Below are 13,992 nucleotides of genomic sequence, written 5' to 3' on the forward strand. Positions count from 1 at the left end.
GGAGAGGCTCGGGCTTGAGAGAAGCCGCCGCTGCTGCCGCCGCCGCCGCTCCAACCAGAGCCAGGCGCACCTCGAGCCACCCCAGCCAGTCCTGGCGCCTGGTGGTGGTAGCGGCTGCTCTGAGGAGGAGAAAGGTCGCCCGGCTGGCACCACGTAGAGAGGGAAGGAGAGCTGCGAGCGCCACCGCCGCGCAGCCAAGCCGCTCACCACTGTTTTCTATGCGCAAGGTAAGCGCTTCCAAAGGGACCCCCCCCACCCGCTTTGAAAGAGACGCGGCCGCAGCCGCAGGGCTCCTTTCCACACAGTTAGCCTCCGTGAAGGCATCGGAGCGCTTCTGTGGCTGCGTCCCAGTCGCGGACGCTCCGATGCCTCCGTGGAGGCCTCCATAGGCCTCGGAAACCTCGGGTTACTTACTTCCGGGTTTCGATGGTTCGTAAACCGAAAGTTCGTAACCCGAGGTGTTCGTAAACCGAGGTACCACTGTATTTCTGCTGCAGAACCCTATACACTTTTAATGGCCATTCTGCCAAAGACTGAGGAAACCGCAGATCACTGAGAAGGTTAACTGCATGGTCACCACACTCCACCCCCCTGCAATTAGCAGGTTGGGGGGTTTGTTTTCACATCCTGTAGTCATATTTCAAAGTTTCTCGCAACTGTTTTGATAAAAATGAGTTTGTACCTGTTCCCAGCCTTTCCATAGGATTTTGACGGAGAAGTTTACCGATAAGGTCCTGCGCATCTAGTGGTAAAGCATCATCTCCTTCTGGCCAGGCAATTTCATCTAAATAAATTAGTTTCATAGGATTAGAATAGAAAAATGCTGTATTCTGCTCAGGGAATGAGACTTTTATTGCCTTCCCCGCCCCCTGCAAAGATGCAGCTCTCTGTGCCCTACAAAAGCTGTTCCTGCAGGGTCAGTGGAACTTCCCAACACCTCCTGAGCCAAATATGTAGACTTGAAGCCATTCACCAAATACAGGGAGACAACACTTTTTGCTTATAAAGGTAGGACACATACCATGGATAACTTGTCCAAATAATTCTTCCGGTGTGTCGCCAAAAAATGGAACGCAGCCAAGTAGAAACTCGTACAAGATTACTCCCATGGCCCACCAATCCACAGGCTTTCCATAACCCTGCCGCAAGATCACTTCTGGAGCAATGTATTCTGGAGTCCCACACACCTGAACAAGAAGGGGGGGGGTAATGAGCAATTGCATTCAAAATCACTGTTGTTCCACATAGCTCATGGGATGAAGATTATCTTTCCTACTGGAAGCATCCCAGAGAATGGAACTTCATATTAGAAAACTGAAAACCCCACACTGAAGCTAATTAGGAGTTACAAAGTTACTGCAATTATCCTGAGACGGTTCAGAAGATTTTAAAAACAAAACTTGTGTCCTTTTATAGTGGAAGCTTTTTTTATAAATGAAATGCATCCATGACAACAACTCATATTCCTGTTTTATTTCATTAAGAAGTCCAATAGTGTCATGGCTTTGAACAAATTATATAAGGATTTTTAACTTTCAAATGTTTGAAGATATACACAAGGGTCATCAGCATGAATGTAGCTTTGCAGTCCTAATGGAACTGTATCTGTAACTGCCCTATACGTAGGGATCTTTAATAAATATGGATTTTGTGATACCTGTGGATCAGAGAGATACGTGTCACAAAACCTGCAGGGCACATACTTGCTATTGGCTTCCTTAAAGAACAGCATGTGCAGTTATTTATAGATGTTTCAAAAAGAAAACCTCAAAGTACCTGCTTATCCAAGAATTCTCTGGCATCTTTCTCAATGTGTCCTTCATATAGGTTGGTTGTCAAGCTCATTAAGCCTATTTTAGAGAGGCCAAAGTCTGTCAGCTTGATGTGACCCATCGATGTTATGAGAAGACTGAAGCAAAAATAGGTAAGTGTTACTGAAAAGTAAAGGAAACTAAAGTTTTATACAGTGTTATACTATTTATGATCTACCAAAACACTTGATAAAATGTCCTTAATTTAGAGTCTTGACTGCCACATAGTATAGAGGCAAACTTCCACAGGCAGAGAATTCTACAGATATACTCTTTTCCACAATGAAGGCACGCCCTTAAATGAGGAAACACTGACCAGGGCCTCTCGTACTGTGATGACTTAATGTGATGACTTTCAGGCCACACAGGACTGTAAAGATCGGCATCTTTAGCTGGGCATGAAAATGATCAGCAACATTTTAGTGTCTTACTGATTCAGTTCTGAGCAACTTTGTACCCAAACATTTAAAATTAAAGTTTGAGCCAAGATATATGCTATAAAGTTGTGCCCTGTCTGCATTTTTTAGCAGCCATTAAAGTATAGGCACTTCTCACTGCACAGAGACAATGGGATGCCCCACTTTGTTATATTTTAAATCTAACTCTCACTTCTAATTTAGGTGATCATGAATGAAAAGAATAGTTTTTCAAACATATTTCACTAATAAAAGCACAGAATGACATATGTAAAGAAAGAACTCAGTAACAAGAACATTAAAATAAAAACTTGCCCTTGCAGGAAAAAAAATGACACACATCGTTCCTATAACTATTTTTAGCATGGACAGCTGCGACTACAGGTCCAAACATGAGAAGCTAAAAGCGTACTTGTCAGGCTTTAGGTCACGGTGGACGATGCCATAATTGTGGAGATATTCCAGTGCCAGAACAGTTTCTGCAAAATACATTCTTGCCATATCAACAGGTAAAGCTCCAATGTTCTTCAAGAGAGTTGCACAATCACCTCCTAAGACATGGTAAACAAAAAACAAAAAAAAACCACACAGCATAAAAAGATGAGAAACATTTGTGTCAAGTCACTGTCTGTCAGCCAGATCTGATGAATGCAACTTGTTATAGCAAAATCCGATACCTATCTATTCAAAAGTAGGTTCTACTGAGTTCAATGAGGTTTATTCTCAGGTAGGTGGCTATGGGTACAAGACTGCAATATGCGAGTGCAACATTTTAATAAAATCCTCCTTTATACTGGCTAAGATTTGTTCCAAGACACTGCCTCTGGCATAAGGGTCTGAAGCCTTGGTCTTGTGACCCTCTTCCCAGTATGCATGTGTACTACTGAGGAGCAGTTCCCCTAAGTACACAAAAGAAGAAAGGGGGTGAAAGAAAAACAGTAGTGTGTTGCTGCTAGAGAGAAGGTAGTGTTGTATGTATTTACATTTAGGTGAGCACTCTCCACAGCAATGTGGAGCTTCTAAAGACTTTTCAAAATAGTAATACACAACAGTAAAAGCACAGGATGATGACTGATCTGCAGTGAGCTCACCACTAGTGATGCCCTAACCCAGGCATGCCCAAACTTCGGCCCTCCAGATGTTTTGGACTACAATTCCCATCATCCCTGACCACTGGTCCTGTTAGCTATGGATCATGGGAGTTGTAGGCCAAAACATCTGGAGGGCCGCAGTTTGGGGATGCCTGCCCTAACCAATAGGTGCCTATGAGACTATGCAGCTACATGGCATCACCAGCCACAATAGCTGTGCTTGTTGGGTAAAATATGACAGAGCTTGCAGTGATTAAAAAAAAAACTGCTCAGGCTTTTGCAAGTCTCCAAGGACAGGAAGCAGCACAGCAATGGAGCAACAGACTTGCAGTAGCTTTCCTGTTCTCACTTTACACACACAAAAGCAATGAGGATACTTCTGGTTCATCAAAAAGAGACATGAACCTCTGCTAAGAATGCTGGGGTCCAATTCACCAAGAGTTTTGCAAGTCAAAATTTTGACCTTCCCAAATAAGAAAACAGAAGACTGACATTGTATGCTCCTAGGAACCCAGTCTACAGTCTATGAAGGGGTGAGAACCTCTCTCTGCACTAGCTAAAGTGTCTGGATAGTGCTCCACTTTGAGTGCACTCGTGGGTTTTAAAGGCATGAGTGGGAGTTGCCATATGAATACTCTCAAATTAAATGTAGTTAGTTGGGTAAAAACCCCTCCTGGACGTTGCACAACTTGGAATTTTAGAACACTACAAAAACTGCAAACCTAAGAAATAAGGGGACACTGATAGCAGATATTTGACTAATTTTAATTATTCCTCAAGTGACAGACTCTGCCAAGTGTCGTTACACTTAATTCTGTGTGGATGATACTATAGTTATTAGCCAGCTTCAAAATCCATGGCTGTTTCCCTATGGAAGAGAATATAGTGTAGGAGTATATTCAATTCATTCCGCTGTGAACATTCTCCTATTTATTTATTTCACATGACCCTTAAGTAAGATACCAATACCTACAGTTTCAAGAGCAAACATGGCTAACTAGTCCATGATGAACAGGACTCACCTCAAGGTAGCACATAGTGGATTTATTATTCCATCCTCTTAAGATGGCACCTATAGGACACTTTTGAGAATACTGGAAAGCACCCTGCAAGTCAGCACATATAAAATTCTCTACCACTTTCTGGTCAATATGTAAGGTCATTATTGTGACAAGATGAATTCTATCGTGGTGAAACAATACCTTCCACATACTCCATAACCATGCATAGGTGTCTCTTGGTTTCGAAAGAGCAGAACATGCTCACAACAAAGGGATTCTCTGCAAATGTTAGTATGTCTCTTTCCACAAAAGCTTGTTGAATTTGGTTCCTCAAAATGAGATTATGCTTATTGATCTTCTTCATAGCAAAGCGCTGACGGGTAGTTCTGTGGCGCACCAAGAACACTGCACTGAGACAAGAAAGTTGCACTGCATTAGTGATGCCATGAGCAGACTCCAGGACTTCTGAACCCTGCTTCTCTTACTTCAGGTTTCACTTATTGGATTAGATGATAAAGTTACGAAGAAACAGAAAACGAAGCGCAAGGAACAACTCATTTTTCTCTCCCTGCTCCTTCTGCAATGATAAATATATTGATAAGATCTCAGTTCTGACTCAAATTCATAATGGGTGAGAGCAACAAGCCGTAGTTTCTGCCTGATCTCTGTGTAATGTTCATCTATAAGAAACAGGACTTCTATAATCAAATATTATTTTCACCTTTAGCATTATACGTATCATTATCTGCCTGTGCACTAATATCAACATTTTCCAATCCCTTTGAATAATCAGGCCAATTTCCTTTTCTTTCAGAGAGACTGCTGTGCCATACTACAGACAGAGTATTTCACAAGTAACTGGGGGGAAATTATCAGCGCAGCATAACAAGAGTAGCTGACCAACTCATCTCCAGTCCTTTATAAAATGTTTAGAATGCATATATATATATATATATATATATATATATATATATGCATATATATATATATATATATATATATATATATATATATATATATACACATACTTTTAAAATCTTACCAAGTTAAAAAAAATTTTGAAAAGTTTCAAGCAAAACTGTTGAACATGTCCTCCCCTCCCCAAATTTAGTGATCAAAATTAATTTCATGCTTCCTCCCTATTTTATTCAGGGCCACAGGGAATAAAGGGTAGTGGAACTTCTCAATGTTTGAGCTGAAACAGGTGCAATATGGGATCTTCAAATGTTTGTTTAACTTTAAAGCAATTGTGAGTTGTTGGGAGGGGGCTGAACGTGCTTCTACTCTGGGGATATAGCACAGAGAGATCACAAAAACAGCACAGAGGAGCAGTATGGTTTCAATCAAATCTGACAAACTTACCTTCCCCCAGCAGTGGGTTTAAAGTACTGTACAAATATCAGGAGCTATAGCTACAGATATCCTGCATCATTGTCATTTATGACTCACGGTTAGACGTCAAATGAATTTCTTTTAATGGCTAGACATAATCTTATATCCTTACCCATATGCACCATTGCTGATTAGCTTAATTGTTTCAAATTCCTCTTCAGATGGAGTTTTCTTGGCTTGCACAGTGGCTCCCCGACTCTGAAAACACCAGAAATACTTTTCACTCTCCTTTTAATGTTAATCTTTTAAAGATACATCTACAGTATTTAAGTCTAAATCCAATCACAACCAATTTGGAAGCGTCTTTAAATGGTTTCATTGTGCTTCTAAAATCTCTATTCTTAAACTTTGTTCCACCTGTTTTATCTCAACAATTTAACAAACACTTTTGTAGCTCTTTACTGATATTATCCAGAGAAAGACTGGAGCAATTCTTGCTGTTTCTGACTGAAACACATCATGTATGCCCATAACATTTTGGGGGGCCCACGGCCCGGTAGGAGAGTTTAAAATATAGACAGAGCATTCAGGTATTCTTCATGAACAGAAATGATTATATCCATGCACAATTTAGACTTTAATAATGCTCTATTAACACAGAATGGCTTTATTACAGACCTGCTATTATATGATTAAAAGTGATCCTTTAACTCAGTACCTTTCCTTCAGTAGAATCATCTGTCTCTGGAGTGTCTGGACTATCAAAGCTGTTCAACTGGGCCATTTCTGGAGGGAAACCAGAAATGCGTACTCTTAGGATATAATAGTATGCAATATGGTGATCACATTCCTAGTTTCTTCACCCACATACAAGCTAAGACACATAGTTCTCCATACTCAAGAGTATGTGGCCAAAATCTGAAGGTGTCGGGTAGAAGAATGGGTGGTTCATGATATTTTTCCAGAGCAGGATTCTTTAATCAAAAGTTTCTCAAGAACAATTAAACAAACTAATTGCAACGTGTGTGTTTATTTAGGGTTAAAGCAATAATTTCACAATTTTACAAAAGTTTCCACTTCATCTCAAAGACTCTGATGAGCAAACAGTACATCAGAAAAGTCATACACAACCACTGCATTTCTTAATGTGTGAATCAGCCCTCAGACTAAGCATGCAATATTATACTCACAAACGTGGAAGTAAGTTCTATTGAACTCAATGGAACTTACTTCTGAGCAGACATGCATAGGATTGCACTAGAGGTAACAAGGAGGGCTTCTGTTTCTTAACCTACTTGTGCTCTATATAGTCCTAAGAAAGCAAAGTGAAAGTCCTCACCCTCCAGGGGATCCCTGGTGAGTCCCAGCTGGCAAATAATATAACGAGGGATGTCACATTTAATTCCTTCTCCTTCCTTGGCATGGCCTTCAGCAGCTTCTAGCAGATGGTAGAACTCTTCAGGATCAAACTCCTAAAGCACAAGAATACAAGAGGAGGAAGGTTAATTCAGTTCTCAAAGCAAAAGACTATAACTCTGGGTGGTGAGATATTTTAAGAATGATAAGAATAAAGACACCATTTACAAACACTTTTAACATGTGGGTCCTTCTACATTCAAGTTATGAACTGAATTCAGCAGCCAACAGCTCATCTCACATTGGTACAATATGCACAGCAATAAGACTGTATATTGCCTTGTGTAAAAACAAAAACAAAAAACAACCCCAGTCAACGATTATTGGGGATTGCTATGATTTTTTTTACTTTGGAAAATTTAAGGCAACACAGAAAAGGGGCAGGAAGAAGAAGAGATTATACACATCATAATTTTAACATCACATTGAGTGTTTCCTAGCATAATAAGCAGGGAGAGCAAAAAAATGTGAGCTTGACATTTTATATTTTCATAACCATGGTAACATCCATTTATCACCCTATTCCCAATAATTAGAAAGGAGAGAGACAAAACAAGCCCTTTTATTCCCATTCTGTGAACAGGGAACAGTTACATAAAAGTAGCTTGTCCAAGCCTTCACAGGAAGTGTAGCAGGCTGAGATGGGATTTTAGTTCAGGCTCATCTTTAGCAGTGCTCTATTCACTGAGAAATGTACCCACAACTGACCTCAAACTGTAGTGTTTAATCTGAAAGCATAAGCCAACAAGAAAGAAGGGTGGTGCACAAAACCCGTAAAAGGACTGTTAGGACATAATATATAGTCTAGGACATAATATATATAACTAGGAGTCTATATTGCCTTAAAAAATCTGTATAAATCCCATAACCCAAGATTCAGTGATGAGAAAAGGTATCTGAGGATGAAGAAAAATGACAATACAGTATATCAGAATAAAGCGAATAGTTGACAAAAATCAAAGAAGGAATGAAGAGATTAATCCAGCAGATTTGTGCAAATTTAAAATGCCCATATTAAAAAAAACCACTGCTTTTAGAAGTGCACAAGTAAATGATTAATATGTTCAATTATTTTATCTTAGAAGTCAATCACATTGCTGGAAATATATCTTTTGTAGGAAACAACCTGAAGTAACCAATTCTGGGCATTTAGGAGTTCCATCTCTCTGTCTATGCCATAGCTGCCAAGTTATCCCTTTTTTAAAGGGATATTCCATTATGCTGAATAGGCTTCCTCGCGAGAAAAGGGAAAACTTGGCAGCTATGGTCTATGGTGCTCATAAGGTTAAGGCAAATGAAACCAGATGCTGTTTTGTTACAAGAAGTCAATAGTAGTGAGAGTAAGACACCTGCTACTAAAACTTATATTCATAGGAGATAATGTGAAACTATCCCTAGGATTACATGGTACAGTAAACTGAGCCACAAAAATTATGATATATAAAAGAGGTTGGATACAACAGCTAAATTAGAAACGTCCTGTACTTTATAATATGGGATCTTGTCACATTATTTTCATGACTGTCACAACAGGCTTTGGAGTTCATTACAGTGGTACCTCGGTTTAAGTACACAATTGGTTCCGGAAGTCTGTACTTAACCTGAAGCAAACTTTCCCATTGAAAGTAATGGAAAGTGGATTAATCCGTTCCAGACGCGTCCACAGAGTACTTAAACTGAAAGTACTCAAACCGAAGCATACTTAAACCGAGGTATGACTGTACTCAGGTCTCTGAGATGTTGCTGCATACACCTGCTTCCATCCTCTTTTCAAAAGGATGAGGGAAACTGGTACACATTGTAAACCTTATCAGTTAATTTTAACTATAGACCAGTCCAGTTAAGAACCTTCCAGAAGTAACCTTGTTTAGACATTTGGGGGGGGGGGGTCAAATGGCAGAAGAACAATTATTTATGGTGTTTAAGGTATTCAAGTATCATTTTTCAGATGGACTTCACAAACATGTGACTATTTTTAAGCACCATGACATGAACACATCATAGTGATCAACTTTTTGAAGAAATGCATTACATTTTGTTCCACATGTACTACTCTGAAAGTGCACTTTCCCCCGAATGTTTAATCAAGTAAACAATACTTAATTTTTTTCTACAGCAAATGAACACAGTTCATGATTAGTTAAAATAGAATACTTAGATATACCGTAGCTCTGATCATTGGCATTGTTATAATGTGGCATATATTGGATTTTTTGTAATTGAAAACTAATAAAAATTATTTATATAAAAAACCAGATATAGCTCTGTTCAAATAATGTAGTCAAGATCCAAAGATTTGTAAACTGGCAGACAGGTGGGCTATAAATGAAATAAATAAATTCCATGCACCAAGACGACTTTTGGCAAATACACAGCAGTCCTCCATACTACAGTCTGCAATATGAAATGCTTGTCTACCATTCAAAGCCCCCACTTGGGAGTCAGCAAGCATTGTTACCATTACTCACATGTATCAAACAGAAACATCAATAAACAAATAAAATTTCAGATGAGAGAAAAGGCCCAGCAAGTACAATGGCATCATAGCTAAACAAACATAATGTTCTTTCTTATTATGTGTCGAATATGGAAGACAATGATCACTGCTACAACATTAATCAGACAGAGGGCCTTAAGGCAGTATAAACTGTATTAACTGATGATTCCCCAGAAACTTCTTGGAGACACAGTCACCACAGATGAATACTTGCCCTACTGCCCATAACTTCTCCCACTGTTGCATGTAAGTGCCCTGTTGATTGCCACCTCACCTGGGAGTCTGCAGGCCCAGAGCTTATTTTAACTGCTTCAGTTCAAGCACCCCATTTTAACAGGACTTCACATATTGTTAACTGTGGAAGCTTATCAATTCAGTGAAACTACAGCCATTACTTACATTTAGTACTACAGCCATTGCCTAAGTATGGTAGGGGCCGGCATGCAGTGGGAAACGTGTCTAGCAAACTTATGGAGTCTGCTTCCTTGAAGAATTCAGACCTAGACATGCACCTGGCAAGGGAGTCTTTTAAGTATGAAATATACTGCATTTTAAAGTCAGCAATTGGACTATATGGTCTATAAGGGCACTGCCTGCTCTAGTTCTAAAAATGAAAATTGCTAAGGTGCTTAATTAATTAATGTTTCTACATGTTGCACGTGGATTTTTTTTTAAAAAAGACAACTTTTCCTAACAATGAAACTAGTTGGCACTGTTCCTATCCGTTCTGATACTTAGCAGGTTTTCCTGTATCACCATACTTCTATGGACATGAACCACAACCTACAGAGACCCTTTATGTGCATTCATAATTTTGCAATACATTCCAAAACTTGCAGTTTCTCATTCTAAACAGCTTCCCCAATGCCACAGCCTAACACATGCTTGGAATTACCCATGCTATCCAAGGTGACTTGCCATGATGCTGTTCCAGGAGAGAACAATCAAATCCCCTGCTGGACATGAAGAGTCATTGCACGGTCCTCTAGTCTGCATCTGTTATCATTATCTGTGCATAATGACCACTTAAAAACTGGTAAGGTCTATTCTGCAGAGAAACACTTAAAACAATGTAATAGCCAGTGTACTTCTATAGAACTATGTACTTCTCATAGAATCACCAAGTCTTTCCTAATGTATGCTCTTTCAAAGCCTATCTTGTATGCATTATCAGTTTGTAAAATCTGTTAAGATTCCACTGGAATTACATTTCATACTCATCAGACAATATATTGCTACACCTCCTGAAAACCCCTTTTTACTTACCAGACATTCTAGCAATCGTGCTGGCCGTGCAATGATTATCATCAACTTCTTCACCAACTGGGTAACAAATGCCACTTCTGAGCTCTCTGATCGCTCGTGAGCCTGTGGAAAGGATGTCACATCATGGTTTAAACAAAGAATTGGTCCCTCATAAATCAAGTACAGAAGCTATCATCAGTTATTTAGCTATAATTCTCTGAAGGCATGATAGAAGAAAGGCAGCTTTTTCCTTTTTTCAAGTTCTGTGTTGCCAAAGTTTTGACACTAAAACATTCTCTGCCAATTCACAAACAATATTGCAGAAGGTTTATTCACAGTAAACTCACTGGAAACTTTTTAAAGGGTTTTTCTTTCTTTCAAAAAAGAATGTTAATTAATTATACATTGGGGGTTTTTTCTAGGCCAAAATAGGTTTTTATTTCTAGATTTACTTGACATTGACTTTTCTTTGTGTTATTGTTTTCACTTCCACTCTCAAAGATATTCTGTTTTATAATTCTTCCATGAAGACATTAAACAAACTGCAGTGCACACAAAAATAGGCCCAAAAGGAAACAGCAAGCTGAACAAGGTGTCTATAGAACTGCATGCAGAATGCCATTAATATTCTATTATTAATGCCATAGTACAAATAGTATCTATACATTATAAAGACACATGGACTGGTTCAGTCAAATGTTTTATTTATTGATTGATGACATAATATTCAAACACTGGGACAATCAGCATTTTGTTGGCCCACTAAATATTCTGTGCAAGAAAAGAATTTTATAAGAAAGGAAAAGAATATTTTTTCCATCACCCTAGCTCAATACAATAATCGCTATACAAGATGTAATACATAGTTCACTCTTCAAGCTCATAGTACTCCAGAGAAATTAAATACAACTACAGGTATGCTCTCTGGAATGATAAATAATGCTCAGAAACAGGTTTCAAAGACCATATGGGGGGACAAAAATAATAATCTGAGTTTTTTAGCAGCTTGCAGGCACAAGCGTTTAATCAAGAAATGTACAGGCAACTACCAGCAACAAAGAAATTGCTTGCTAACATTCACTGAAAAGAAATGAAAATCCATACACTGACAAGTAGTAAGAAAGCATTGGCACCACTAAGGAATGTGGAAAAATAAGATTGGCACAAACTGTAAACAGAGACCACTGTACACATTTAATAAGAAACACACACACTCTGTTGTTTATGGGGAAATTACCAACTACTTAATTTGGCTCACATATTAGAATGACTGTTTTGTATATAATTCTGTTTACAATTTTTTATCTAATTCTGTTTACAATATATGTTTAGCGTAAGCATGCACAGTACATAAGCCCTTCACTCAACGTGTCACAGGAAAGGTTTCAAATGTCTTAAACTAATGCAATATATAGATACATATTGCAATGAAAATTTGCAGAGTATTTCAGAATTTGTAATTCACATTCCATTAAAGGAAACCGTACAATTCCTTGAATTGATTAAGTTTGGATTTTGTTTAAAAAAAGGTTTTTAAAAACCATTTCTCCTAATATATAGTCATTGAAACATAATAAGAGGTAGTATGATTATTCAGAAGGGAAACCAATGTTTAAAATACTGAAAACAATTTTCATAGATCAACAAGGACTAGCTTTATTTAAAACAGATTTTAAGACGTTTGCCATGCGATCATGTCCATTTACTTTAATAAAAACGTTCAGTAACTTTAAAAACTGCTATATCTAGAATTAAATTGAAAGTTTTACTACAACTTGTAATTTGCTCTGAGTATTAAAAAGTTAAGCTATGCAAAAATTAAAAACACAACAGTTAGAAACAAGATTACATAAACACAAAAATGAACACAACTTGTAGCAGCCACTCAGCCATGATATCTGCACAGTGCTGCAGCTCCAGAGTCCTTAGTAAAATCGTTGTTTCTTGTTTCCGTATTTCACACAATAGCCTCGACATCTCTCCAAATGTCTTGTTTAGAAGACATCCCACTTTTATTGCATCTTCAGTGAATAGGTTATATGCCAAACAACTGCCTATCGTTTGCCTCCCTTCCCTTGGTATGATGCATGCCATCTAATTAGCAGTTCCCAATGACAACATGCTTGTCTGAAGGTTGCGGGTGTCATTTCAGGTCCCCCCGCCTCCTTGAGGGAAGGGGGTGGGGTAACCACAAGGACTATGGGCTGAAGCTTGTGTCATTTGTTTTTAGAAACGAAGTCATTTTCAGTGACATATGTACTGGAGGTAGCAATGGGCAATTTACAAAGTGATTCCCTTATCTGAAAGACTCATCCGTCACTAACTGTAGCCACTGGGGCATGAAATTAAAATCACTGTCCTCCCCTGGGGTTTAGCAGGACCAACAGCAGTGATATTCAAGTCACAACTCTGTAATTGAGCTAATATACTGATATAGATCAAGCCAGCCATACAAGAACCAATGCACTTAAACCCTATTAAGAACAGCAACTTTAATCGGGATTTCAGGTTAAGTGGGCAACACAAGCAACTACTGATATAAACTTACTAACACCTCTGCGGCTTTGCTGTATGTACAAGTTTTTCAATCGTTTCTTCTTTGTTTGTTTTATAAAGCCAAATGTGTATACATTTCATGCTTTCTAATAATTCAGTGTGAAGGTTATTACTTTTCATAATTCTCAGTTTTTATTATCTTTCAGTTAACAAAGCTAATTTCAGTGCAGTATATAGTAAGTGTTTGTTTCCAAAATTCTGACTCGTGTGTTTTCAAAAAATATCAAATTCAAGTCGCATTTCCCCAAACTTTCAAATAAATCCTATAATGTATAACAATACAGTTTTAGAAGAAAAGGTAACTGTTCCGTCTAAATAAAGCAGGGCTTGAGAACTCATGACCCCCCAGATATTGTCAGACTCCAGCTCCCATAAATTCCAGCTAGCATGGTCAGATGATAGGAGTTGTAGTCCAACAACATCTGGAGGGCTAGTTTTCTCACCCCTTAGGATGGATCCTAAGCACTGCTAGTATGAGCAAAAAATTGTTTTCGCTCATGGGAGGAGAGACCCCTGATTTCTGCTGATTCTCCCCTCTAGCTGCAGCCATCCTCCGAAGCTCATACCAATGACAAACGTAGTTGGTCTCTAAGGTGCTACTGGAAGAAATTTTTTATTTTGTTTTGA

The 13,992-nt window shown here is 38.6% G+C and overlaps 1 protein-coding gene across 7 annotated transcripts in view; it reads right to left on the reverse strand.

Annotated features, from left to right (window-relative positions):
* Positions 1 to 13,992, reverse strand: part of MAST2 (microtubule associated serine/threonine kinase 2) — a 155,937-nt gene that overhangs the window by 19,291 nt on the left and 122,654 nt on the right. For all 7 annotated transcript variants that reach the window (XM_035133526.3, XM_035133527.3, XM_035133525.3 and 4 more), the window contains 9 exons: positions 10,831 to 10,932; positions 6,991 to 7,123; positions 6,370 to 6,437; positions 5,824 to 5,909; positions 4,521 to 4,729; positions 2,640 to 2,778; positions 1,777 to 1,909; positions 1,022 to 1,187; positions 683 to 784 (listed from right to left, as the gene is read on the reverse strand). In XM_035133526.3, the coding sequence (XP_034989417.2) occupies positions 683 to 784; positions 1,022 to 1,187; positions 1,777 to 1,909; positions 2,640 to 2,778; positions 4,521 to 4,729; positions 5,824 to 5,909; positions 6,370 to 6,437; positions 6,991 to 7,123; positions 10,831 to 10,932 (1,138 nt within the window). The remainder of the gene's footprint in view (positions 1 to 682; positions 785 to 1,021; positions 1,188 to 1,776; positions 1,910 to 2,639; positions 2,779 to 4,520; positions 4,730 to 5,823; positions 5,910 to 6,369; positions 6,438 to 6,990; positions 7,124 to 10,830; positions 10,933 to 13,992) is intronic.

Source organism: Zootoca vivipara, chromosome 7, assembly GCF_965207765.1.
Source record: "Zootoca vivipara chromosome 7, rZooViv2.hap1.1, whole genome shotgun sequence".
NCBI lineage: Eukaryota > Metazoa > Chordata > Lepidosauria > Squamata > Lacertidae > Zootoca > Zootoca vivipara.